At 39.4% G+C, this 26,767-nt stretch overlaps 1 protein-coding gene across 1 annotated transcript; it reads right to left on the reverse strand.

Moving 5' to 3' along the window:
• Positions 1-170: 170 nt before the first annotated feature.
• LOC114664922 (cornifelin-like) lies at positions 171-15,002 on the reverse strand. Its single transcript, XM_028819240.2, has 4 exons — positions 14,612-15,002; positions 13,189-13,325; positions 3,929-4,039; positions 171-387 (listed from the first exon to the last, which is right to left on the reverse strand). The coding sequence occupies exons 1-3, from the start codon at positions 14,721-14,723 to the stop codon at positions 3,941-3,943; spliced, it is 348 nt and encodes a 115-aa protein (XP_028675073.1). The 5' UTR covers positions 14,724-15,002; the 3' UTR covers positions 171-387; positions 3,929-3,940.
• Positions 15,003-26,767: the final 11,765 nt, after the last annotated feature.

The following is a 26,767-nucleotide window of genomic DNA, read 5'->3' on the forward strand; positions in this document are numbered from 1 at the left end:
ATTTTTTGTGCCTAAACTTCTTCAATTGAGGTTTCAGCCTGATTTTTTTTTACAGCAGAGTGCCTTTAGTAAAAGAACAAAAAGGAAACCAGTAGAAAAATAATTGGTCATTACAAATGGAATCTTCATAAGCGTTCCCAAACATAAACAACAACATGTTCACCAAAGAGTTGCAAATTATTATATGAAACTTTATTGCATAACAAAGGGATGGCTATTTAAAGGTAGTTATTTTGTTTTTTGTAAGCTACACAAACACACTAGTTTTGTACAAACAGAGAAAAGAAATCAATGGTTAATTTATGTTTGTCTTGTCAAGTCTGATGGTTCTTCATGCCGAATCTAATAGCTGATGAGTTAACTATTCACAAGGATGTGATTTTCACTCTGAAAGAAAACAAAATTTTTCAAAAATAAAAATACACAAATTGGCAAGTGACAAAAAACAGATTCACATAAATGTGTACCAATCAATATGAAAAAAGCATTGAATGCTAATAGGTGACATGACACTGTAATAGGTGCTGCTGCCATCTTCCAGGGTTGTGATCCCATGCTAAGAATGAGTTTAGAATGACATTATCTTAAAGTTAGCTTATTTTACATTTTTTTCCACCTTGTTTTTCTGCACTTTTCAAATTTCTCCCATATTGCATGGATAGTGACCTACGGTTAATGCCCAAATGTGTGTTCTTTGTGAGGTACCACCAAGGCCTTCTTAAGTCAAACCTTGGACAAGCTTGCATTCCACTGACTCCAGATGGTATAATGTGATAGGGAGAAATGAATGAATGGATCACGACTGACCTTTCTAAATAAATACCATTATTATACTGATATATGCCATATAATAGGTAAAATTTGGCAAAGTTTATTGAATTTATGCAAATCAGTGAGCAATGAACAGCCCCAGTATTAGGACCTAGAGTTATTAAATTTCAGGTTTTGCAAAAAAATAAATTATCAGTTTATTCATTCAAGGTGTAAGTCTGTAGCTGATCCAGCTTACATTTCAGATAGCAGAAAAGGCTACCACAGACATTATATAGTTGGTGTGTTGCTATGGTGTCTGTGTAGTGGCAATGCAATGTAAAGTTAGTGAAAAACTCTAAGGATGTACCACACTCCTCCATCTTCTTTCAATCAGTGCCATAGTAAGCTGGAGCTAATTCTGGAGTCTTCAGACAAAAAGCAAGAATATGTGAACACTGCCACACACCCTCACTGTATGAGGCCTTGACTTTTTGTCTTGGAAATGAGATGTCATCTTGATATAGAATACTAGAGACCACCGAGCCGAGGCTGCCATACGTGGAGCCATTATTCAGCAAGGCAGTCAAGCTTTGAATTAAGGCAGTTTTACAAGTGATATGAGGTTACAATGAATATCCTGTATGACCCTAGATATAACTCATATTAATAATAAAATTGGTTTCCATTATTAATTATTGTTAAACTGAAACATGAGATAATGCTAATGTGTACTACTTCTACTGCTACAAATAGAAGATATACTGGTACTGTTTAAACTATTTAAGTGGTTACAAAGTGGAATTATGTTATTTCATAAAGGAAACAATTCATCCATTTTCCAACATGAGACTGTAGAAGATTGTGGGTTCGCTTCCCGGTTCCTCCCTGTGTGGATAGCGCTTTGAGTACTGAGAAAAGCGCCATATAAATGTAATGAATTATTATTATTATTGAGCTTAGAGCCTCATAGGACAGAGGATATACAAGTAACAATAAGTCCAAAGTGGGAGCAAACCCATAAGCTGACAATTCATCGTAGGACACATTAATGCACAGATCTACATGAGTCAATTTAGGATCTCCAATCAACTCAACGTGCACATCTTTGGGATGTGGGAGGTAATCCCACACAGACACGGGCAGAACATGCAAACTTCACATTGGTAGGGCCCAGACTCAGGGTTCTGTGAGGCAGCAGCACTATGGTCAACATTTTTTTTTTTTTTAATTAAGTTTGTTCTCAGAAATTGCTAAGGTTAAAAACAGCTCACATATACTGTATAACCATTTTGCTGACTATTAATTGTATTCCTTCTCATTTCAACTCTTTAAAAAGTATTATGCGATTAATAAGGATGTGGGTAAACCAAACAGATCCAACTTAAAGGCCGTCAAACTAAGCATCAGTTCAAATGTACGATCTGCTACTGTTAGTCCTACTGCTCTACTCTAGCAGACTCTGCTACTTTCATCAATACTTGCACACATGTCCTCCCCAGACGGTGGTTTGGGATTTTCACTCAACATCTTTGTTACAAAACTCATTATAATGTAAACTCAGATGCTACTTCCCTAACCTTGGATTTAACTGATTGTACATATTTTTAGTTTATGTGCAAGATACAGTGTCTTCAGAAATGTTTCAGGCCCCTTCACTTTTTTCACATTCTTTATTTTGCAGCACAGGGCTAAAATATTTTTTTATCTCATCAAACTATACTCAGTATGCCAGAATGATAACACAATAACAGGATTTTAGAAATTTTAGCAAATTTATTAAAAATAAAAAAATGCAACATCACAGTGACACAAATAGTCAGATCGTTTGCTATGGCATTTGAAATCTGACTCGGGTGCATCCTAGCTTATTGATCACCACAGAGTTTGAATCTGTGGTCATTTCAATTTATTGGACATAATTAGTAAAGGCAAACAACCTGTCTATAGAAGGTCCCACAGCCGAGCAAAAACCAAATCATGGCGTCAAAGGAATTACCTGCAGAGCTTAGCAACTGCTTTGATTCAAAGTCACTGTCCGTTTCCATATTCTCTTATCTATGTCAGTTTCCTCCAACATCAGAAAGTCAGATCTGAAAGGGTAGCTGGGAACTCAAAATTAGTCTGATACAGGTTGCACATGCAGATCCTGCTCAGTGCTCCTGGAACAGTGTGCATGTGGCAACTTCACTGCTGTTTTCTTGTCCGGACAGATATCAACCCTGCACATGAGTCTCATTTTGTCCACATTATTGCGATTTGGGGAAGTCTACAGAAACAACACTGCAGCATTGAAGATTCTCAAGAGCACAGCAGCCTATAAAATTCTTAAATGGAATTAGTTTGAAGGAGCCAAGACTCTTCCTAGAGCTAGCTGCCTGGCTAAAATGAACAATTGTGGAAGATGAGCAATGATAACAGAGGTGACTAAGAAATCCAATGATTTGACTTAAAATATAATCATCGTGTCTGGAGTAAATCAGGAACCACTTATCACCTGGGCAATACCATACCAACAGTAAAGCATGGTGGTGGCAGCACCATGCTGTGGATTTGTTTTTCAGCGACAGGGACTTGAAGACTAGACAGGGTTGAGGGAAAGCTGAATGGAGCAAAGTACACAGGTATTCCTAATAAAAACCCTGGTCCAGAGCTCTCTGGACATCAGACTGGGCTGAAGGTTCACTTTCCAACAGGCCTATGACCCTAAACACATGAATGGTTTAGCAGCAACTCTGAATGTCCTTGAGTGGCCCAGACTTTACAGACATGTAAACAGATATTCACTGTTGGTCTCTTTCCAACTCGACTGAGCTTGAGAGTATCTGCAGAAAAATCCTCAAATTCAGGTGCATGAAGCTTGCCAGGTCATACCCAGGAAGACTCCAAGCTGGAATCATTGCCAAAGGTGCTTCAACTGAGTACTGAGTAAAAGGTCTGAATATTTGTGTCAATGGGATAGTGCAGTTTTTTTTATTTTTAATAAATTTGCAAAAATGTGTAATATCTTTTTTTTTCACTTTAGCATTCTGGAGTACTGAGTGTTGCTTGATGAGGAAAAAATGAATTTATATGATTTTGTTATATAACAAAATGTACAAAAAAATAAAGGGATCTGAATACTTTCTGAAGGCCCTTGAAAGTAAGAAAGCAGTGCAGGGGTATCAGTAACAATTACCTGTTTTAAAAATCACACATCTCCTTTACGAATCCGAACTTCTCGAGCCATTCTGCAGTTCTCAAAGAAACCACAACAGCAAGTCATCAAGGCATCATTGCATATTGTCCCCTGTAATTGACAAAAGAGAACATTTAATGAAAATGTGCAGAGACTATTTATACTTTATTAACAAAATTTTGAATAGAGCAATAAAAAAATTGCAAAGCAGTGGGCGCCAGTTGCTAGTTTGATCTAAGGCCTAGCTCTTATTGTACAAAACATGCGCTTCGGCAAAACTACACATTACTAGTTAGGATAATTTACTGATGTACTCATTATTGATCTATTTGATCACCGACTCTGTATGTAGATGGAGAGTGGTCTTGTGCTATAAGCACTGGACATACTCAGGACAGTGTTTTAGATACTATTCTATTCTGTCTGTTTCCATACTCTCTTATCTATGTCAGTTTCCTCCAACATCAGAAAGTCAGATCTGAAAGGGTAGCTGGGAACTCAAAATTAGTCTGATACAGGTTGCACATGCAGATCCTGCTCAGTGCTCCTGGAACAGTGTGCATGTGGCAACTTCACTGCTGTTTTCTTGTCTAGACAGATATCAACCCTGCACATGAGTCTCATTTTGTCCACATTATTCATGATCTCATTGTTTTGGTCACTACTAAAAGTTCATTACAGAAGGTGAGGTTGGCGATGCAAAGTGAGCAGTAAGTTGCGAGCTTTGTCACTGGAGTCAGCTTCTGCTTTTACAACCACTTTCATGAAATTGCTGTACCAGTTCATTCATCAATCCTCCTGTTGAACTCTCACTCATGAGCAAAGACCCTGAAGTATCTGAATTCCTCCACTTGGGGAAGCCACCCACTCCATAACTGTGGAGAACATGACATTCTTTTTTTGGGAGAGTCCAATGACCTTGGATTTAGAAGTTTTCATTCTCATTCCAACTGCATTAGACGTAGCTATGAAATGTTCCCCTGGATATGAGAGTCTGATGAAGCTAATAGGATAACATCCTCTCAAAGTGGCAGAAATATAACCCCTAGGACCTTGAACTGGATACCCTCCAAACCTTAGCTGTTCCTTGATGTTCTGTACACAAAAATCAAAAAAGGGAAGAGGAGACAAGGTGCACATTTGGAGTAGTCTAACATTCATGCCAAATTTACTAACCTAAGTCTGTCTCCAAAAATAAAAAAAAGCCAAAAGGCGCAAAACAATAACTCCAGAAGTCCATCATCTTGTAGAAACTTCAACAAGGAAACATGGATGCACATACTTTTTCCTAGTCCAAAAAGAACATTTAAGCATGATTGGCAAACCCTCATGATCCCTCAAGTACTCAAGAAAGGAGGAAGAGTTTGTCCAGTGTTCTGTAAATAGGATAGAATCCACATTTTGGCATTTGAATCAGAGGTTTCACGATAATGTGGAGTCTCTCTTTCAGTTCTACAGCCTCATCTTTCCAGGAAAAATGTAGTCCTTCTGTGTCTGAGTCATACTCTCTTGCCCCCCTTTTAATAATGGAATTCATCAATCTTGTCTGTCTGTTCCAGTCAGCTGCTACACCTTTTACACAACCTTTGAAGGGGCAAGTTAGCCAAAAACCTCCACTATATTCACTTTTTGAGCACCACTGCAGTTGTACTGCTATGGAGTTTTTTAATCACCCCAGCAAGCTCAGCCACAGAGAAGGGCCCAACCCCAATCAATGCGTATGGCACTGTCTCCTCAAAGAATGCATACCTCTAGGTTTAGGAGTTCCTCAAAGTGCTCTTTCCAAATCTTCTTGCAGCTGAGGCTGTTGGTTTACCTCACTCCTTTCCACACTTTCACAATTTCCTTCTTACAAAACTTTCAGCTCTGTTTCCTCACTAAGCAATATTGTCCCACTTGTTCTTCTTACTCAACAGCTTCTACATGTTCTTCTTCCACGCTTTCCTACTTATACTGCACTCACACACAATGTTTTTCAAAGAAATTACACCCACTACATTGAGTTTTCTTTTTCTACCTGCTTTGCGATTTCAGACTTTTTTCAGTTTCCTCCATCAGTGTTTACCTTTCTTGAGTTCTCTAGTCTTCTTCTGCCTTTACAACTGCTATCTAGCATATTATGTATTACAACACCAAATTGTTAAGCATATGCCCGGACTGTATCCTCCATGGGGCTGATACCACTCTCAAGACTGGTCTTCTACTGTATACTAATAGTGCATTTTATTCTGTGCTATTGCTCTCTGCAATCAAGCAAAACATTTAAAGAGTACAAATGAACTTGTGTAAAATGTGGTCCAAGGAAATTAACATAAAGTGACTAATTCAGTTAAACCCTTCTCAGATCCAGAGTTAAAATAGTTAGCATACAGTGAACAAAGTCCTTAGCAAGTCCACATGCCAACCTAAGTAAATGAGTTAAATCAGTAGCTCTATGAAGAGCCCACAAGGACTTACTGCACTGAGCAATCAGTGAGCATCCAGAATTAGTAATCAGAAATGTACAGAATTAAAATTTAAAAAACACAATAAAAGATGTAAAATGTTGGAATAAACAGGTTGGTTTCTTCATGAAAGGTCCAAATAACTGACATTTATGCTATAGTCCATGTCTGCTTAGCGTGGTTCGAAAGGCTACTGGTGTTATGATCTGAGCTGTCATTAAGTGATCAGCAGAAGAAAAGTACTAATGGGAGAATGCAGAAGCAAAGTCAGCAGCAGGTTAGGTTCAGAGCACTGGCTGAAGTCAAAATATTGTTTGCCAAGTGCAACAGCAAGAATAGTGTTCTAAAAAGAAAACGAAAAGGTCCTGAAACTAATAAGTTTTAATTACCCTTAATTATCTAAGAATGAAATGTGTATTTTGAAGCGAATCCACTGTTTTATACAGACGGGACAAAATTACCTAATATGTGAGTTTCACATCATGTGACTGCCAATGGGGATAGCAATAATTAAGAATATGGCTGTGACTTGAACGCAAAACTGTAAGAAACAAAAAACTGGCAATATATTTTTAATCCCTTTTGTTAAAAATGTACAAACATAAAATGCACAAAAAAGATGTCCTAAGAGTTCATCAACCCAGATTAGAACCACTGGGACCATAACCATGTCTGTATGATAGGCTATGCAACCTGTACAATTAGTCGTCATTAGATCATTAGAAAAATTTTGACAAGGACATGCCATTTAGCCCAACAAAGCTCATCAATTCTATCCACCTAGTTTCTCCATAACAAGATAAGTCAAGCTTTGAAGGTCCCTAAAGTTCTACTGTCTACCACACTACTTGGTAACTTATTCCATGTGTCTGTGGTTCTCTGTGTGAAGAAAAACTTCCTAATGTTTGTGCGAAGTTTACCCATAACAAGTTTACAGCTGTGTCCCCGTGTTCTTGTTGAACTCATTTTAAAGAAACAAACTCAATCCACTGTACTAACTCCTTACATAATTTTATAAACTTCAAGATCACCTTTTAATCTGGAATCAGCCTAGTCAATCTTCTCTGTATTTTTCTAGTGCTGTTGTGTCTTTTCTGTAGCCCAGAGACCAAAACTGCACAGAGTAGTCCAGGTGCAGCCTCACCAGTGCGTTATAAAGCTTGAAAATAACATCCTTGGACTTGTTCTTTACACATCATGATATATAAACTAACATTCTGTTAGCCTTCTTAATGGCTTCTGAACACTGTCTGGAAGTTGATAGTGACAAGTCCTAAGTCCTTCTTGTAAGCAATACTTTCAAGTTTCAGACCTCCCATTATACTTTCAAATGTACCATTTTTACTTCTTATGTGTAATACTTAATGTTTACTTATATTAAATTTCATTGGCCACAAATCTGCCCAAGCCTCTATGCTGTCCAAGTCCCTCTGTAATGATTCAGCAGATGCTAGATTATCTGCCAATCCATCTAGCCTGGTATCATCTGCAAACGTATCCAGCATATTATTTATATTCCTGTCCAAATCATTTATATACAGTATATTAAAAATAGCAGCGGCCCTAGCACTAACTCCAGTGGCACACCACTCTTGACACCACCTAATTTTGATAAGGTTCCTTGCACCATAACCCTTTGCTTCCTGTGTTTTAGCTAATTCTGCACATTTCTACATGCTACGCCCTGAAATCCCACTTCTTTTAGTCTGACACCCAACCTCTCATGTGGGACCTTATCAAATGCTTTCTAAAAATCAAAATAACAACAACAACAACAACAACATTTATTTATATAGCACATTTTCATACAAAAAGTAGCTCAAAGTGCTTTACATAATGAAGAAAAGAAGAATAAAAGACAAATAAGAAATTAAAATAAGACAACCTTAGTTAACATAAAAAGGAGTAAGGTCCGATGGCCAGGGTGGACAGAAAAAACAAAAAAAAACTCCAGCAGGCTGGAGAAAAAAATAAAATCTGTAGGGGTTCCAGGCCACGAGACCGCCCAGTCCCCTTTGGGCATTCTACCTAACATAAATGAAATAGTCCTCTTTGTAGTTAGGGTTCTCACGGAGTCACTTGATGCTGATGGTTATACAGACTTCTGGCTTTTAATCCATCCATCATTGTTGGAACATCATGGTGCTTTGGGTAGATGGTGGTGGCACAAGCCACAATAAATAATATCATAAGCTCCTCTCTGATTGTATCATTTTGTTGCTTTCTCATAGAATGGAAGCATGTAGAACATGACCTCCCTCATCTGAACCCCTGCTGACTGTTCTCTAAAACTCCTGTTCTTGCCATGTTCTTCTGCTTCATAATTCCTTTCATTAGTTTACCCATGATGCATGTTAAGCTTATTGGCCTATAGTAACTTGGATTTGCCTGATGACCCTTTTTATATAATCGGATAATATTTGGCATTTTCCAATCCATCAGAATCTCACATTATGGTGGCTAACAACAGTCAAGCAATGCCAAAATAAAAAAAAGGATATAAATAAAAGAAAATAAGTAAATTGCATATCAAAAGCAAGAACTGTACCCTGTTGGCTGACCTATTTAGCACCTAAAGGACATGTGAAGTAGGAAAGAGGCAAAAACTTTACTTTCACAGCAATTTAATTTTCACAGCGTGAAAAAAAAAATTGGAAAAAAAGACTGTTGAAAATAATTTATCATTATTGACCACATTGGTGGAAGTTAGTGTGAAGAGCACATTATCTGAAATTTCAAGTTACTGGTATGGATATATAATGAAAAATTCTTTAAGCTACCTATTCCGGGTCACAGAGTATCCCATCCTGACAGTGTCCAGTGCAAGACAAATCACCAGTCCATTGCAGGGCCCACCACACAAACTCATGCTAGCACAGGGCCAGTTTAAAATCACCAATTAAAGTGACTTAATTAACATTGGGGGACTTGGGAGGAAAACTGGAGCTTACGGAGAAAATCCCACACAGACACAGGGAGAGTGTGCACGTTCCACATGGCACTAACCACTGTGCCACCCTTTAATATTGCTTGTTTGGATGTTTAAGATTTTAAATTGCACAGATTACTTATTCTTATGTTTTATACCTGTAAACAAGATTTTTACTTATTTATTTATTTTTTATTAGTGGACAGGTTTGTAGCAAATAGAGAAATCAAAGCAGGGGGAACTGAGAGTGCTGGAAGAAAAAGAGAACTGAAAGCATCGTGAAGTGAAGGTAGGCTTGGAGTGCATTGCTCCTCATTTAAATCCTCAAAACTCCTATCTTACCCTCACAGCAGCACACGCCTGTTTATAATGTGGATATTCTTGCCTCCAGACTGATCTGTGTTATGTTCTCTCTGTAACAAGTGACCCCACATCTTGACCTCTTACAAGAATTCTTGAGACAAGTGAGATGCTAAGGGATTAGCGATGTTTTTACAAGGCTGGTATGACAGGTGCCGTTGGTCAAAGCAGTTTTACTTACTGTAGTTCATCTCGCAGTTGAAGTAAGGGGGATTCAGAAGTAAGGTGGGGAGTTATATTTTGAAGATCTTTTTCATTACCATCTTTAAATGATTAGAATGAATTATATTTGTTAAGTACTACCATGACTGAACTTTCATCGTGATAACAAAAACCACAGGGTGTTTTTGTACATACTGTATTCTACGCTTTCATGCAAAGCTGCTGGGGCTGAGCTAATTATAATGGTATTGTGGTGTGAACCATCAAAGTAAAACATTTAGACTGACATGATGCAATGGGGTAGAGCATAATCATAAACTGATCTTGGAAACAAAAACAGGTTTCTACAGTATTTTGTTAATGTCCTAACAGTATCAATTGCATGGAATTTGATTTTGGTAGAAATAACCATCATTTCCTAGCAGCTCTCAAAAACATGCAGTTTAACAAAACAATTAGACATTAATCAAGATATTAAGTTTGTGTTTGTGACTAAGTACCATTGTGAAATATTTCTTCATGAAAGTATACAGCATTTAATTGTTTGTTATGGTCTAACACAGCGGTTCTCAGCCTTTAAGTATTTGCAACCCGAGTTTTCGTAACAAGTTTTAATCGCGCCCCCCTAACGTTTTTTTTGAAAGGAGCTCACTAATACCAATTTGTTCTTTTTTAATTAATGATATAGATGCATATTTTATTATACCTACTTAACTTTTATCGACATTTATCAAACTCTATATTTATTCTTCTAGTATCAGAGTGTAGTTTAAGTTAATTTGTTTTGGTTTCAATAGATGTATTTTTCATATTTTCGATTCTTGTTTTCTTTTTTTCCACATCTTCGCGCCCCCCCCAGGGGGAACCGCCCCACAGTTTGAGAACCACTGGTCTAACAATTAAGGTGGCATGGCAAGGCGGTGGTACTGCTGCTGCCTCACAACAAGGAGGCCAGCATTCACATCTCAGGTGCCCCATGTGTGGAGTTTGCATTTTCTCCCTGTGTCCATATGAGTTTTCTGAGGTAACTGGTTTCCTCCAACAGTCTAAAGACATGCAGGTAGGTGACTTTATGCTTTTAAATGGGCTGTAGTGTTTGTGTGTGTGTTTTCACCCTGTGATGGACTCTGCCCAGGGTTGGTTCTGCCTTGCGACCCTGCTAAAGAAATGGATGTTCTACCATTTAAGAGAAAATAAAACATATTGATGTCATTTCAGAATGAAAAATAGCTAAAAATCAAAAATTTCAGTAACGTGTTTTAGTCTTAAAATGAAGCATATTAATCTGAGAGCAGTGCTTGTATTGTGAATGGTGAGTGGTTTGTTTCACTTGACATAAAGTTCAAGCAGAAAACAACCTAAGCCTCACTTGCAAAGCGCATTGGCCAGTTTTAGCTCAAAGATATTGCGGAGTTAAAGCAATGTTCATTTTTAGTTTGTGAAGATGAAAGTATGTCTGTAGCCATGCAACACAAGATAGAAAGTGCAACCAACCAATTTTGAACACAGCATTGCCTGCTATTATAATGACCTTTAAATCCTATAAAGTACATGAAATAAATACAGTACATCCGGAAAGTATTCACAGCGCATCACTTTTTCCACATTTTGTTATGTTACAGCCTTATTCCAAAATGGATTAAATTCATTTTTTTCCCTCAGAATTCTACACACCACACCCCATAATGAAATCTGAAAAAAGTTTACTTGAGATTTTTGCAAATTTATTAAAAATAAAAAAATTGAGAAAGCACATGTACACAAGTCTTCAGAGCCTTTGCCATGAAGGGTGAAACTGAGCTCAGGTGCATCCTGTTTTCCTGATCATCCTTGAGATGTTTCTGCAGCTTAATTGGAGTCCACCTGTGGTAAATTCAGTTGATTGGACATGATTTGAAAAGGCACACACCTGTCTATATAAGGTCCCACAGTTGACAGTTCATGTCAGAGCACAAACCAAGCATGAAGTCAAAGGAACTGTCTGTAGACCTCCGAGACAGGATTGTCTTGAGGCACAAATCTGGGGAAGGTTACAGAACAATTTCTGCTGCTTTGAAGGTCCCAATGAGCACAGTGGCCTCCATCATCCGTAAGTGGAAGAAGTTCGAAACCACCAGGACTCTTCCTACAGCTGGCCGGCCATCTAAACTGAGCGATCAGGGGAGAAGGGCCTTAGTCAGGGAGGTGACCAAGAACCCGATGGTCACTCTGTCAGAGCTCCAGAGGTCCTCTGTGGAGAGAGGAGAACCTTCCAGATGGACAACCAACTCTGCAGCAAACCACCAATCAGGCCTGTATAGTAGAGTGGCCAGACGGAAGCCACTCCTTAGTAAAAGGCACATGGCAGCCCGCCTGGAGTTTGCCAAAAGGCACCTGAAGGACTCTCAGACCATGAGAAAGAAAATTCTCTGGTCTGATGAGACAAAGATTGAACTCTTTGGTGTGAATGCCAGGCGTCACGTTTGGAGGAAACCTGGCACCATCCCTACAGTGAAGCATGGTGGTGGCAGCATCATTTTCAGCGGCAGGAACTGGGAGACTAGTCAGGATAAAGGGAAAGATGACTGCAGCAATGTACAGAGACATCCTGGATGAAAACCTACTCCAGAGTGCTCTTGACCTCAGACTGGGGTGACAGTTTATCTTTCAGCAGGACAACGACCCTAAGCACACAGCCAAGATATCAAAGGAGTGGCTTCAGGACAACTCTGTGAATGTCCTTGAGTGGCCCAGCCAGAGCCCAGACTTGAATCCGATTGAACATCTCTGGAGAGATCTTAAAATGGCTGTTCACCGACGCTTCCCATCCAACCTGATGGAGCTTGAGAGGTGCTGCAAAGAGGAATGGGCGAAACTGGCCAAGGATAGGTGTGCCAAACTTGTGGCATCATATTCAAAAAGACTTGAGGCTGTAATTGCTGCCAAAGGTGCATCGACAAAGTTTTGAGCAAAGGCTGTGAATACTTATGTACATGTGATTTCTCAGTTTTTTTATTTTTAATAAATTTGCAAAAACCTCAAGTAAACTTTTTTCACGTTGTCATTATGGGGTGTTGTGTGTAGAATTCTAGGAAAAAAATGAATTTAATCCATTTTGGAATAAGGCTGTAACATAACAAAATATGGAAAAAGTGGTGCGCTGTGAATACTTTCCGGATGCACTGTATATATATATATATATATATATATATATATTAATATCAAGTATTAAAGGAATATAATGTGCATAAAGTGTAAACATTCTATCAACAATAGATATGTTACAATATACAAATAAAGTCCTATAAAGGCCAACAAATATGCAAATAGTAATTCCTTGTTTTGCAGTTTCATGATTGATCGTCTAGCAGCATGAATGAACAGACCTGTATCCCATAGGTCAGCCTCATATGGGTCCTCAAAGCTGCCATGCCTCCCGGCATGAATCCCAGGCAGCAGTTTTCTCCATAAAGGTTTGCAGTATAGCAAGAGAGTGCTATTGGGCAGCATAATCCACACAAACCTATTACAAAAAAACACATACATACACCAATTAAAGCATATACTTTGTTTTTGCCGATTTCTCCAACACACTTAAATATTACATACGTACACTAAACAAATACATCATGACCCTCTACTTAAATGGCATGTTATTCATCTTGCTTTTTTCCTCCCAATGTTTTTCGGACTTAAATTTTAGAATCTGACAAGTTTTAAATATACATTTTTAGGTCCTACTTGTGTCTTAGGAATGCAGCATAAGCTCCAGTCATGAGTTTCAGCCAGCACAATGCATTACATGGTGCAGAGTTAAAAACTGAGAACATCTAAGCAGGTTCTCATAACATTATCCAGATTTTTTTAAGCAACAATAAATGTGCTAGTGAGGGTCAGTTTCACTACAGGGCATATCTGATAGAGTGGCAAAAATTTTACATATATTGTTAAGTTCACACAACTTACTTTCAAGAATGCAATGCTAATTGTAATTCAAATTAAGTTAACTAGAGTACATTTATAAATGTAAAACCACAACATTACGAAACCAATTACTAATGTCAAGACACAAAAATGCATTTATTGATGCATATACAAGCCCTGCTTAATATAATACAAAGTGACAGGGAGCCGGAGTCTACCCTGACCTACATTATACCAAGGCAGGAACCTCCTCTCCCACGCATGGGCCACGTTCACAAACATCCACCTTCACTAATATTGAGTCAGCAAGGAATCTAATGTGTTCGTCTTTGGGGTGTGGGAGGAAACCAACATACCCTGAAAAGAACTTTAAGAAGATTGTGCAAAGTACACACAGATAGATAGTGGCTGGCCATGAATATCAACCCCGGGTCCTTGGAGCTGTGAGACAGCAGTGTTCACCACCATACTGCCCATCACAGTTACATGTCAACATGAAGTGAGCTTGTAGTAAATCTGTGCCTGTAGTCAGCTATGGATTACAGCATAAAAAAAGAAGTTTGTTTTTGGAAATTCTAAAACTGTGAAAGTACCCGGTCACATTTTTATTAATCTCAAAAATGAATGTATTCCAAGCCAAAAAGCTCAAAATGCTTGCAAATGGCTGCATTGACTTGACTTGGCCAATCCACTTTGCCATAGGTAATTAGCACATTCTTTACATTTTTCTAAAAGTAAAGTTAAAAATGTGTTAGGGTTATTTGCCTGTTTCTATAATAGCTGTTTTTTTTTTCCTTCCGTAGAAGCCATAAAAATCTACGTACTATCTGATTAACAGCAAGAGTACTCTACCATGACTATTTAGGATGACAGTTTAATACTTACAGACAAAAATATCACTGAAGCAAGAACAAAGCCCCGTACTCCATTGTTCAGTCTGGACATTTGTACCATAGGGTCCTGTAATTGGCTGCTGAGTAACAACAGGGTTCGACATGCCTGAAACTTTAAAAGGCGACCTGTAAAAACAGTGGTGCAACACAGCAGAGCAACAGATGAGCCGAATGAGCAAAGCTGAAACTGTTAAAGACCACGTCTCTTGAAGCCAGGAGTTTGCGGAACTTGCAGTTAGGTCTTCAGAAGGAAATTCACAATTCACTTCTGCGTGTTAGATACGTTATTTTTGCTGAAATCTAAAGGTGTTATAAAAGAGTGCATCTGAAGAGTACTGTGACAGTGTTCGCTTCCAAACTGAGAGACACTTGTCTTTGAATCAGAAAGTAAAAAGGAAATAACGCTGCAAAAAAAAAAAAAAAAAAAAAAAAAATCAGCCCCCACAATATTTAGCAATCCGCTGACTGCAATGCACTTCCTCTGAGTTTGGATCAAAAAGTAGCTGTTAATCTCTCTCTTTCTGCTCTACTTTGACTTTATTAAATTAGATATGTAACACTGCGGTGGGCTGGCACCCTGCCCGGGGTTCGTTTCCTGCCTTGCGCCCTGTGTTGGCTGGGATTGGCTCCAGCAGACCCCCGTGACCCTGTAGTTAGGATATAGTGGGTTGGATAATGGATGGATGGATATTTAACAATCGACATGGTAACACAGCGATTACTTTGCCATATCTTGTCAGTCTTCACATTCGCTTCCAAGTTCAAGCTGAAGCTCAGATGTATTTATGTGCGCAGAGCACTTCTCACTTGCAAGTCCCACACAGAAATGCCAACAGAAGACATTGATTACAAACATAGGGAGTGCAGCCCCATGCATTGAATGCAACTTCAGAAGATAACACAGTCGTCTTTGTGTCTGCATGTGGACTTCAAAGACATTCAGTTAAGCTGATCACAGTGTCTAAATTGAATTGCTTTCTGGTGGGCTGGTGCCACCTCCTTGCACCCATTCATGCCAAGACGTACTGTGCCTGTTTGTGACACTATAGTGGTAGATAGTTTTCTAACTGAACTGAATGGTCTCCTTAATGTTTGAACACAAATGAAAAGATTTCACTTGAAGAAACTCCATTCATCTGTTTTATGAATCTGTCTATCCTGACAGGTAACCCTAGACGAGATGCCAGTCCAGCACTCTTGTATAACATCCTCACTGCATCAGTTAAAAGTCTCAGATTGGCTCGACAGGAATGTCTGTAGCCTGGGGAAGAAAAATGGAACGATCTCATGAAAACTCAAGTAGGACATACAAAATCGACTAGACAGTGACCCGGGTGGCACCCAGCTTGCCGTACCACTTAAGGAAACTGCACTTTCAAATACATAAATAATTCTACTCCACTGAATCATCTTGGATGGGCAGATCTTATCACCTCTGCTATCCGTTTGTACAATTAATGCGCACAACCACGTTTTAAGAGAATAAAATAAGCAGGAAGAACATGAGTGACGCCATATCTGTTACTCAGACACTATCTCTGCTGTGTGAACTAAAAATGAAAATAATGGCATAAGCATAACTGCTGTGGTTATTATCATATGCTGCTGAAACCTGTGGTTTTTGACTGATGGTAAAAACATCAGTACAAGATTAAACACAATTTCTCTTCTCAAAGAGCTTAATAAAGATGTTCTACTCATTTTAGTAGCAACTAGTAGCCAGCACTTTGTTCAAAGCATGGAATCTAGAAACATTTAATTTGTTATACTGAAGTACTCCCAAAAAAGCACAGTTTTGCATATTTATATATATATATATATATATATATATATATATATAATACATAGTTGGCACAGTGATCATGCGGTGGATGCTGATGCTTCACAGCTCCTGGAACCGAAGTCCAACTGCTGTCCTTAGTCAGGGGACCATGTAGGTTTTATGTTGGTGTCCTTCCACACTTCAAATATGTACGTGTTATAATAACTGGCATCTCTAAACTGGCATGGTGTGACTCAGTGGAGGTCTGTGTGTGTGAGTGAGTGTACTTTGTGATGAAATGATAGCCCATCCACAGCTTTGCTCCCATTCCTCCCAGGACTGGCTTCAGATCCCTGCAGCTCTAACTGGGGGAAAGAAAAGATGCAGAAAATTGCTTTATGGATGGATTCATGGGTGTATGCGAGTGTGGAAATATAAACTACACCACTACATATAGCCTCTATGGGACAAAGTAAAAAAAAAAAAAAAAATGAATGGTTATATGAACACTCACAATATAAAAACAAATCTAAATTCTGAAGGATTCTAAACACGTGTTTTCAGCAGGAAGTACTGTGTAGCAAACATGACGTGGCTCTAGCAGAGTCTCACAGCAGTCAGCTAATGAGGAAGAGAGCCCTACTATGGTGGACTGTTACACCACAGGGAGTGAAGCCAAGAAGAATTAAAAGTCTTGCGTCTTTAAAGATTCATAAGGCAGCATCCACTTAACTTTACTTAATTCACATTCTGCATTATTGGAGTAGGAATAAACAACTGCAGGACCCTGATAACGGACTCTTAGGGCTTTAAACTATTGAAGCCAATAACAAATGGGGTCATACAGTATCACAAAGTAATAGTAAGAAGTATTAACAATAAAATGTACTTACCTGACAAATTTAAACACTTCTGTAAACATGCAGACTGCTATTATAATGTCTTTTTTTTTATATAAGATATTACAATTTGTGCACTAACATTGATTCAGAGAAGAGCAACTAATGAAAGGGTTTAGATGGGCCTAAGAGCACTTGTGGATAATTTATTATTGTACAATGGAGTGTTTTGCAACCTGCTCATCTATGTGGAGGTTGTGGAATCTGGTGCCTATCCTGACAGCATGGAATATAGGGTAGGAAGCAGCCCTGGATGCGGTGCCAATCGCACAGTTTAAAGTAACCGATCTAGCAGGCAACGCTTTGCAAAAGCTGAGACTATTGTTTGTGATCTTTACTGTAAAACAAGAAGCTGTTTATAGTGTGTAAAGTTTTTAGATTTTTGAATCCACAAAGGCAGCTGCCGTACAAATACCGTACATCATAATAGGGAAATGACAACTGCACAGCATAATATACAGCATTTGGTGTGTGGGTGTGTTTGTCCTGCGATGGACTGGCATCCTGTCCAGGTTTTGTTCCTGCCTTGCACTATATGCAAGCTGGGATAAGCTCCACCCCCACGACCTTGGACTGGATTAAGCTGGTTAGAAATGACGTGACAATATACAGAAGAACAAAGAAAGTCCACTTTCCGCAAGCAGTCGCTACAGAACTTCACTGTGGATGCTACAGGAATCTGAACAACTTATAATGTAGTTCATATTTCAGAATTTGTACTTTTATAAATTGGTATAAGGCCAGGTTTATACTTCACGCGATGCATGCTCCAGCCACGCATGCGGTTTACTGTTTATACTTGTGTGTGTACTTTACGTAAACCTGGAAGAATCCACCAGGTGGCAGTATGAGATATTATCACGGTGAGAACAGGTTCGGCTTCTCTGTGTTGTGAATTGCCTGGAACACCCATTAAATTCTGATGACCTTACCACAATATCTCTGAAAAGGATGTTTAATGATTAAATCCATCAATCCAGGGATGTGTCCATTCCAGCAAGCATTGGGCACGAGGCAAAAACAATCCCTGAATGGGGCATCAGCTCATCACAAGGTGAATACAAGCACTCACATACACTGGCGTGACTCCCTGCAAGACGGCGGTGCTACCACTATGCCACCGTGTCACCCCCATGTGTGTAATTATTAACAGTATTCATTATTTAAATAAAATTAACGATTTATCTGAAAAATGTAACATACATACTTTAATGCATTTCATCATGAAAGTGATATCAAGTATAAATCTAAGGATCCTAAATGTGCAGAGAGTTGGAATATCATATATTTAATGTGTTCTGTGTGGTAAACTATTATTGTTTGCCGCTGCGGTCAGGTCAGGAGGAAGCCCCAGGAAGAAAAAGATGGCACAGAAGGCAGTATGTGAGACTTTTAAAATGTATCGTGTCATTACGATCGAGAATATGCGACGCTTGAATTTAAAAGCACCACGAATGCATTTGTATGTCGGCATTTTGCTTCACCACATTGAACCATTCATCAAACATCGAAGCACGCACATTGATCCTGTAGGATCCGCATAGCGGCTTTCTGACACATGTAGATAGTAAACAGAGAATCTGACGTCACATTCCAACTTTTGGCACACTGCGCCCCCAACTTTTTGCTGGTACTGCAACTCGCGCACGCGTAACGTTAATTTCTGAGGACCTGCTCAGAGGACGCGTCAAATGAACGCTGGGAACGCGTGGCAGCCATGATACGGACGTGTCCACATTCTGAGCATGAAGTATAATCAAGCCCTAAAGATGCAAGCTTTGCATTAACTTGCATTAACTGTGCACTTAAGGTCACGGATTAGTGATATGTTGAGGACCTTGTACTTCTGAATGGCTGCTGTAGTTATGGATCAAGTGCTCAGCAATTGCATGACTTACAGTATTGAATCCCATCTTTTTTTATTATCTTGTATTAGCATTTTTCTATTGAATTTGAATATTCCAGTGAAATAGCATCAATCAATATTTTAGTGCTGTGTGGTGCATGCCAGATTCTCTGCTTTTTACAAATCAATCTTTGGATTCATTTGTGACTTTGCAGGCTTGCCATTTTTATAGGCTCCCCTGCAGTTAGCTCTTCTTCTGACTTGGAGTTTGAACACTAAAAAGGGTCTTGGAATTCTCCAGAAACTTCTTCCAGAAATGCAGTCTAGGGGGTGGGAGGGTATATGGACAAACCTTTATAAAAACACAGAGTCTTTATCAAAATAAAAAGATTTATTTCCACAAAAATGCTAGTAACAAAAATGAAGGTCTGTGGAGCACAAAAGGCAAACAGGAGTTGCCAAAACAATAAGGTAATGCAAAGCAAATACAGTCTGATGTCCAAAACATCGAAAAAAGCAGAGAGACTGGGTCAAAAGCAGTAAGCATCAAGTCCTTCCGTGAGAACCCTAGACACAAGAGGACTATTTCATTTATGTTAGGTAGAATGCCCAGAGGGGACTGGGCGGTCTCGTGGTCTGGAACCCCTGCAGATTTTATTTTTTTCTAAAGCCATCTGGAGTTTTTTTTTGTTTTTTCTGTCCACCCTGGCCATCGGACCTTACTCTTTTTTTTTTTCTTCATTTTGTTTATGTTAACTAATATTGTCTTATTTTAATTTCTTATGTTGTTATATTTTTTTATTTACTGTTCTTCATTATGTAAAGCACTTTGAGCTACTTTTTTGTATGAAAATGTGCTATACAAATAAATATTATTATTATTATTATTAAGCACAACAAAAGAGGCAAAAACTCACCGATTCCAGAGCTCAATAACAATTAGCCACCACGAACTGCAAGAGACCCTCCGGTTTTATAGGGTGGAGGGCAATCCCTGGTAGTGACTGGCAGGTGCCCTCATTTCTTGAAGGAACCACTCACAAAATCTGTGTAATCTAAGACATGCAGCATACATACCATAGAGAAAATCAAAAATAAATAATGATGCACATAATGAAAATAAATAAAATAATCAGGAATGAACAAAAGAATGAACCTCAGTCAGGGGAAGAATCCCAGCAGACACACAATATCATTTAAGCTTCTTGTTCAAATGATGGAATGCTAGCCCATAGTAGTGGGAACTTATTCCCGACCTGATGCAACTTCTCAGCACCATTACAATATGAAAGTTAAAAGGTAATAAAGTTTCCTGGATGCTCAGATCTGAAGACCCCTGCTAAAGGATTACAAGAGTCCACACCAATTTTATATCTCTATGACATGCAGCAGCTACAGACTAAAAATATCAGTAGTCAGAGCTGTGACTGACTGGGGGTATCAACTAAATGGGCAGAGCTGAGGCCTGTTGACCTAACCCAGATATGCTTCCAGATACAAGTGATGAAGTAAGCCATACCCATGGAAATCATCCAATTTGATGAGACACAGAATTTCACCCTAACAACTGGTTCAGCATCCATCCATCCATCCATTATCCAACCCGCTGAATCCGAACACAGGGTCACGGGGGTCTGCTGGAGCCAATCCCAGCCAACACAGGGCACAAGGCAGGAACCAATCCCAGGCGGGGTGCCAACCCACCGCAGCTGGTTCAGCATTCTGGTGTTAAAGTCAGGAAAACAAAGCAAAATTCCATGCATATGGAGAGAATAGTAGTAGTAGTTGCTGAAGAAGAAGAACAACAACAACCCTACTTTGCCTAAATTCACCACTTAGGCCCTGCATTTTTTCAAAGGTATGGTAAAACTAAAGTGAGAAATAATTGCTTTGCTTCCTAATTGTAAAAATGTAACTGAGATCTGCATACAGAACTTTTCTGTTCATCTGTCCCATTAGAGCCTATCTAAAAGATACACAAGATAAACATTTAGGAAACTGTGGCACATCAAGTTCCTCTGAGTCAAATGATGAGTTGGTGTAATGGACTCAACTGAGATGCCTGTTATAAGGTCATGTAATTTCAGTTTATTTGTGTGTAGTGCAATAAAACGGGGGCTCATATGAATATTGACAGGCAAAGTAACACAAAAGGAGCCACCCTGAGCAAGAACAGAGAAAAAAAAAGCAAATTACACACAATAATAGGAGTTAATATCATACAGTAAATTAGTGACAGCATAATTGTGTTGAACAGCACAGATCACGACAACTTCTAAATGAACAGACAGTGTCTAAGAAGCCAGACAGAGCCGCCTGATCTTTAGGAGTTGAACATCAGGCCATACTGAATCTCATGAGCTGGAAAGAAAGAAGGCACAACGCTGAATGAGCGATTGCCAAGAACTGCTAAGCAGGATTTTGGAAAAATGAGGAGTCCAGCATCAGAAGATCTCAAACGCCCGAACAGTCAATGAGCAACAGGTAGCATAAAAAAATGAAGAGAGGATCAAATCAGGTTTTGACTGCAGCACAGATTTGAGATTCAGAGGCCAGTCTATTGTCAAAATCAACATTTAATGTAAAACAGTTAAGCTTATATCATTGCACAGGTTATCCAAGAAGATAGACATCAGTTTCAGTTGCGTGTTGGGTTGCAGCTCTTATGATCAGGCCCTGAGGTCATTAAAGCAGGCAGTCAGCTACTGGTGGTGGATGCACATCTAGGAGAGATCTTCTGTTAGAGATTGGTGCTGTCAGGTGAAGAGTGAAGCATGAAGCCATACTGGAAAATCAAGTAAGCCACTGGTACTCAGGGAGCATTTAGGAATCTGCTGGAATTTTAGACAACATTCAGTTTTTGACTTTGGTTCACTTGTGCTTTTTTTGTTTTTTCTGTCTTCGTCGCCTTTGATTTATTCAGAAAGTATTCAGACCCCTTCACTTTTTCACATTTTGCTGTATTGCGGCCTTGTGCTCAAATTGTTACAATTTGCTTATCCCATGCAACACTCAATACCCCAAATGATAAAAATAAAAACAAGACTTTAGAATTTTTTGCAAATTTGTTAAAAGTAAAAAAAAAACTGAAATATTCCATTGACAGATGTATTCAGATCCTTTACTCAGAAGACCCTATGGCAGCGATTACAGCATGGAGTCTTCCTGAGTATGACACAACAAAGTTTGCACACCTGGAAGTGGGGATCTTCTGACATTCTTCTCTGCAGATCCTCTCAGGCCCCCTCATGTTGGATAGATTGTTGGGCATTTTACAAGTTCAGGTTCATATTTAGCATAGCATAATGAAACTCTTACACTGACTTCTCTCACAGAGTAGTGAGAGGAGTACAATGACATCGACAGGCTAAAAATACAACGTGATACGTTAAATAAAATATCAGATTCTAGATACATAAACTGCTCATATAGTTTGAATGGCAGAGTAGCCTTATGTGGTCCTAATGCCAACTAACAGAGAGGCATAAAGCTCTTTTTTCTTTTGAAACATTTCTTACATGTTTAATTATTTAGGAGTCCCTTTTTGTATGTGAGCTTCTTATCACAGTGGTACAACCTCTTCAGACAGTGTCCATGTAATGTGCAAGTTTAAGTAAAAACAAAGTTCAGGTGAAAAACAACATTATGGGGGGGGGGGGGGGGCTTACTCTTTAACACTTTTTTTTGTCCAATGCGATGTGTCAGAGAACACAGGCCTAAACTAGACAGAAAGACACAGAGTGGGTGGGAGGTGTGAGTGTAGTGAGATGTGCTCAGCTCCTGTTATTCATTTCTAATTTTTTCCTGTCTTTTTTAAGAGTCTGTCTGTTCTGTTTTGGTTTCTCATTTAAGTCTTAGATGATTATTATTTAATATGATTTTCTAAGAATAACTAAAAGCATGTATCTTTAACTACAAACTGTAAAGAAAAGAATATTTCAAGCCATTTAATGAACTTTATCAGCTACGCTGTCCCAGGAATGAACTGTGACATGAAGTACTGACTCATACCAACACATTTAAAATGATATTGCTTCTTTACTGGAGATCTATTAGCATCTTAGGGATTTATTTTATAACTAGCCGACGTCTGCCGCAGCATACGGCAGTGTAAGCATGGGAATGGAAAATGGTGAGAAAGGAATTCAGAAATCAAGAAGAAATAAATCTCGCAGCCGACACAGCATTTCTCAATTCCTATTCCTGCTCATCTAAACCCTTCTCCACGCTGCCTGAGGCCTCCCATACACCCCCATGCCGCTTTTCTCGATTCCTATTCCTCCTTCGGACTACTGCGTTCCCCGCTCCTCTCTAATGACCCCATTGGTGTGACATCACCACCCTATATCTAGCCTGACCGCGTGACCTTTCACTTCAGCCATGTGTGCGCCTGGGAGTCTTTTCCATAGCCTGCTACAGGAAGGTACTCTGTCGACCGTTGGCATTGGTTACGCTCCTTACTATTTGTTTCGCTCCTTCCTATTTTCGTTATACTGCTGCCGTGTCGGCTGCGTGTGGGCGGGACCAGTTTTGAAGAGGAGCCGCAGGCAGTGTGGGGAAGGGTTTGGAAGAGGACGAATAGCAATCGAGAAATGCCGTGTCGGCTGTGTGTGGGCGGGACTGCTTTTGAAGAGGGAGCAGGATGAACCAGAAGAGAAATATATATAAGAGATGAAGAGTGATGAGTGGGACAGATGTTCCATTTTAATTTACACACCAGGGCTCTGGCAGTAAGAGTAATAATACATACAGTGCATCCGGAAAGTATTCACAGCGCATCACTTTTTCCACATTTTGTTATGTTACAGCCTTATTCCAAAATGGATTAAATTCATTTTTTTCCTCAGAATTCTACACACAACACCCCATAATGGCAACGTGAAAAAAGTTTACTTGAGATTTTTGCAAATTTATTAAAAATAAAAAAATTGAGAAATCACATGTACATAAGTATTCACAGCCTTTGCCATAAAGCTCAAAATTGAGCTCAGGTGCATCCTGTTTCCTCTGATCATCCTTGAGATGTTTCTGCAGCTTAATTGGAGTCCACCTGTGGTAAATTCAGTTGACAGGACATGATTTGGAAAGGCACACACCTGTCTATATAAGGTACCACAGTTGACAGTTCATGTCAGAGCACAAACCAAGCATGAAGTCAAAGGAATTGTCTGTAGACCTCAGAGACAGAACTATCTCGAGGCACAAATCTGGGGAAGGTTACAGAAAAATTTCTGCTGCTTTGAAGGTCCCAATGAGCACATTGGCCTCCATCATCCGTAAGTGAAAGAAGTTCAAAACCACCGGGACTCTTCCTAGAGCTGGCTGGCCATCTAAACTGAGCAATCAGGGGAGAAGGGCCTTAGTCAGGGAGGTGACCAAGAACCCGATGGTCACTCTGTCAGAGCTCCAGAGGTCCTCTGTGGAGAGAGGAGAGCCTTCCAGAAGGACAACCATCTCTGCAGCAATCCACCAATCAGGCCTGTATGGTAGAGTGGCCAGACGGAAGCCACTCCATAGTAAAAGGCACATGGCAGCCCGCCTGGAGTTTGCCAAAAAGCACCTGAAGGACTCTCAGACAATGAGAAAGAAAATTCTCTGGTCTGATGAGACAAAGATTGAACTCTTTGGTGTGAATGCCAGGCATCACGTTTGGAGAAAACCAGGCACCACTCATCACCAGGCCAATACCATCCCTACAGTGAAGCATGGTGGTGGAAGCATCATGCTGTGGGGATGTTTTTCAGCAGCAGGAACTGGGAGATTAGTCAGGATAAAGGGAAAGATGACTGCAGCAATGTACAGAGATATCCTGGATGAAAACCTGCTCCACAGCGCTCTTGAGCTCATACTGGGGCGACGGTTCATCTTTCAGCAGGACAACGACCCTAAGCACACAGCCAAGATATCAAAGGAGTGGCTTCAGGACAACTCTGTGAATGTCCTTGAGTGGCCCAGCCAGAGCCCAGACTTGAATCTCTGGAGAGATCTGAAAATGGCTGTGCACCGACGCTTCCCATCCAACCTGATGGAGCTTGAGAGATGCTGCAAAGAGGAATGGGCAAAACTGGCCAAGGATAGGTGTGCCAAGCTTGTGGCATCATATTCAAAAAGACTTGAGGCTGTAATTGCTGCCAATGGTGCATCAACAAAGTTTTGAGCAAAGGCCGTGAATACTTATGTACATGTGATTTCTCAGTTTTTTTATTTTTAATAAATTTGCAAAAACCTCAAGTAAACTTTTTCATGTTGTCATTATGGGGTGTTGTGTGTAGAATTCTGAGGGAAAAAAAAATTTAATCCATTTTGGAATAAGGCTGTAACATAACAAAATGTGGAAAAAGTGATGCGCTGTGAATACTTTCTGGATGCACTGTATACTTACTGTAATATCTTGTGTAACTGCTAATCTAGCAAAGTACTACATGATAGTACTTAGAAGATTACATCCAGCTCAGCTAATTCTGGCTAATTTATATGCACCCAGTTAGGTCAACAATAATGTTCTTCAGTGGTGGACCTACATTTTTAGTGTTCTGAAGCTTGAGCTGTTATGGGGGCCACTTTGAAACCAGCAACAAGGTCTGGATAACCACTGTTATCTTCTTCAGTGGGGTTGTTCTAAGACAGATTACTAAAATCTTTTAGAAATGTAACTACTACATCTCAGATTTTGATTCAAGTTGCTGTACTGGATTATTTCACATGTCAAAGTCACTAGTGTAAATACAAAATTTCCAGTGCCTTCTAGTTTTCAAGGTAAAGGAGGATGAAAATGAAAGTAATTTCTATGGCCCCTCTGGGATTCGAGGCCCTGAAGCTTAAGCTTCATTAGTTTCAGAGTAGATGTACTCCTGATGCGGTGTCTGTTTTTACCCTTCTCTCCTTAAAAATAGTAGTAACACAGTTCTGTTATTCCATGACTTTTAATTGCTTTCTTAAACCCAGTAATGCATTCCAACTGACTACTCTTTCCTGCATTGTAATTTCAGGGGCATTCATGTCCATACTCCCTTAACACTGGACTGGTTAACCCAGTATGCATGTCTTTGGCGTATGGGAGGAAGACCTGTTCCTACAGAGAAAAGCCCACACAAACAAAGAACGTGCCTGAGATAGCAGCTCTAACCTCTGCACCACCATGCCACCCTGTAGGTTACTAACCTCATTATGAAAATAATGACTGATCAAGAACTATTATGTAAGAATGAAATTAACAAATAAGATATTTGAGAATGATTATGCAATATCATACTCTCCAAAATCTATTACAAGCCATAAAACAGATCCATCAACAGAGCGGATATCACAGCTCTCCATCTGACAACAAATATTTTGGATCTCCACTAACTCTGATGTTGCTGATGGCATGCAGACTTGGATATCTCCAGGTACAAACAGCTAGTCAGCTGAAATTTACAAAAGTCATCAATTTTAAATTATCGCCAGTGATGTTATCAATGTTCCAAGAAGCCTTTGAAAGTGAGATATATAAGTGAAATATATATTTTATGCTGTATTCCATGTACAATATGTATATTGTCACACACATACACTTGGGAGGCAGTCAAAAGGCTTAAATCACAGTAATGATAAGAACCACCAGGGGTTGGCGATAGCACTAATGTCCCTTCTTCTCTTACC

Source organism: Erpetoichthys calabaricus, chromosome 14 (genome assembly GCF_900747795.2).
Source record: "Erpetoichthys calabaricus chromosome 14, fErpCal1.3, whole genome shotgun sequence".
Lineage (NCBI taxonomy): Eukaryota > Metazoa > Chordata > Cladistia > Polypteriformes > Polypteridae > Erpetoichthys > Erpetoichthys calabaricus.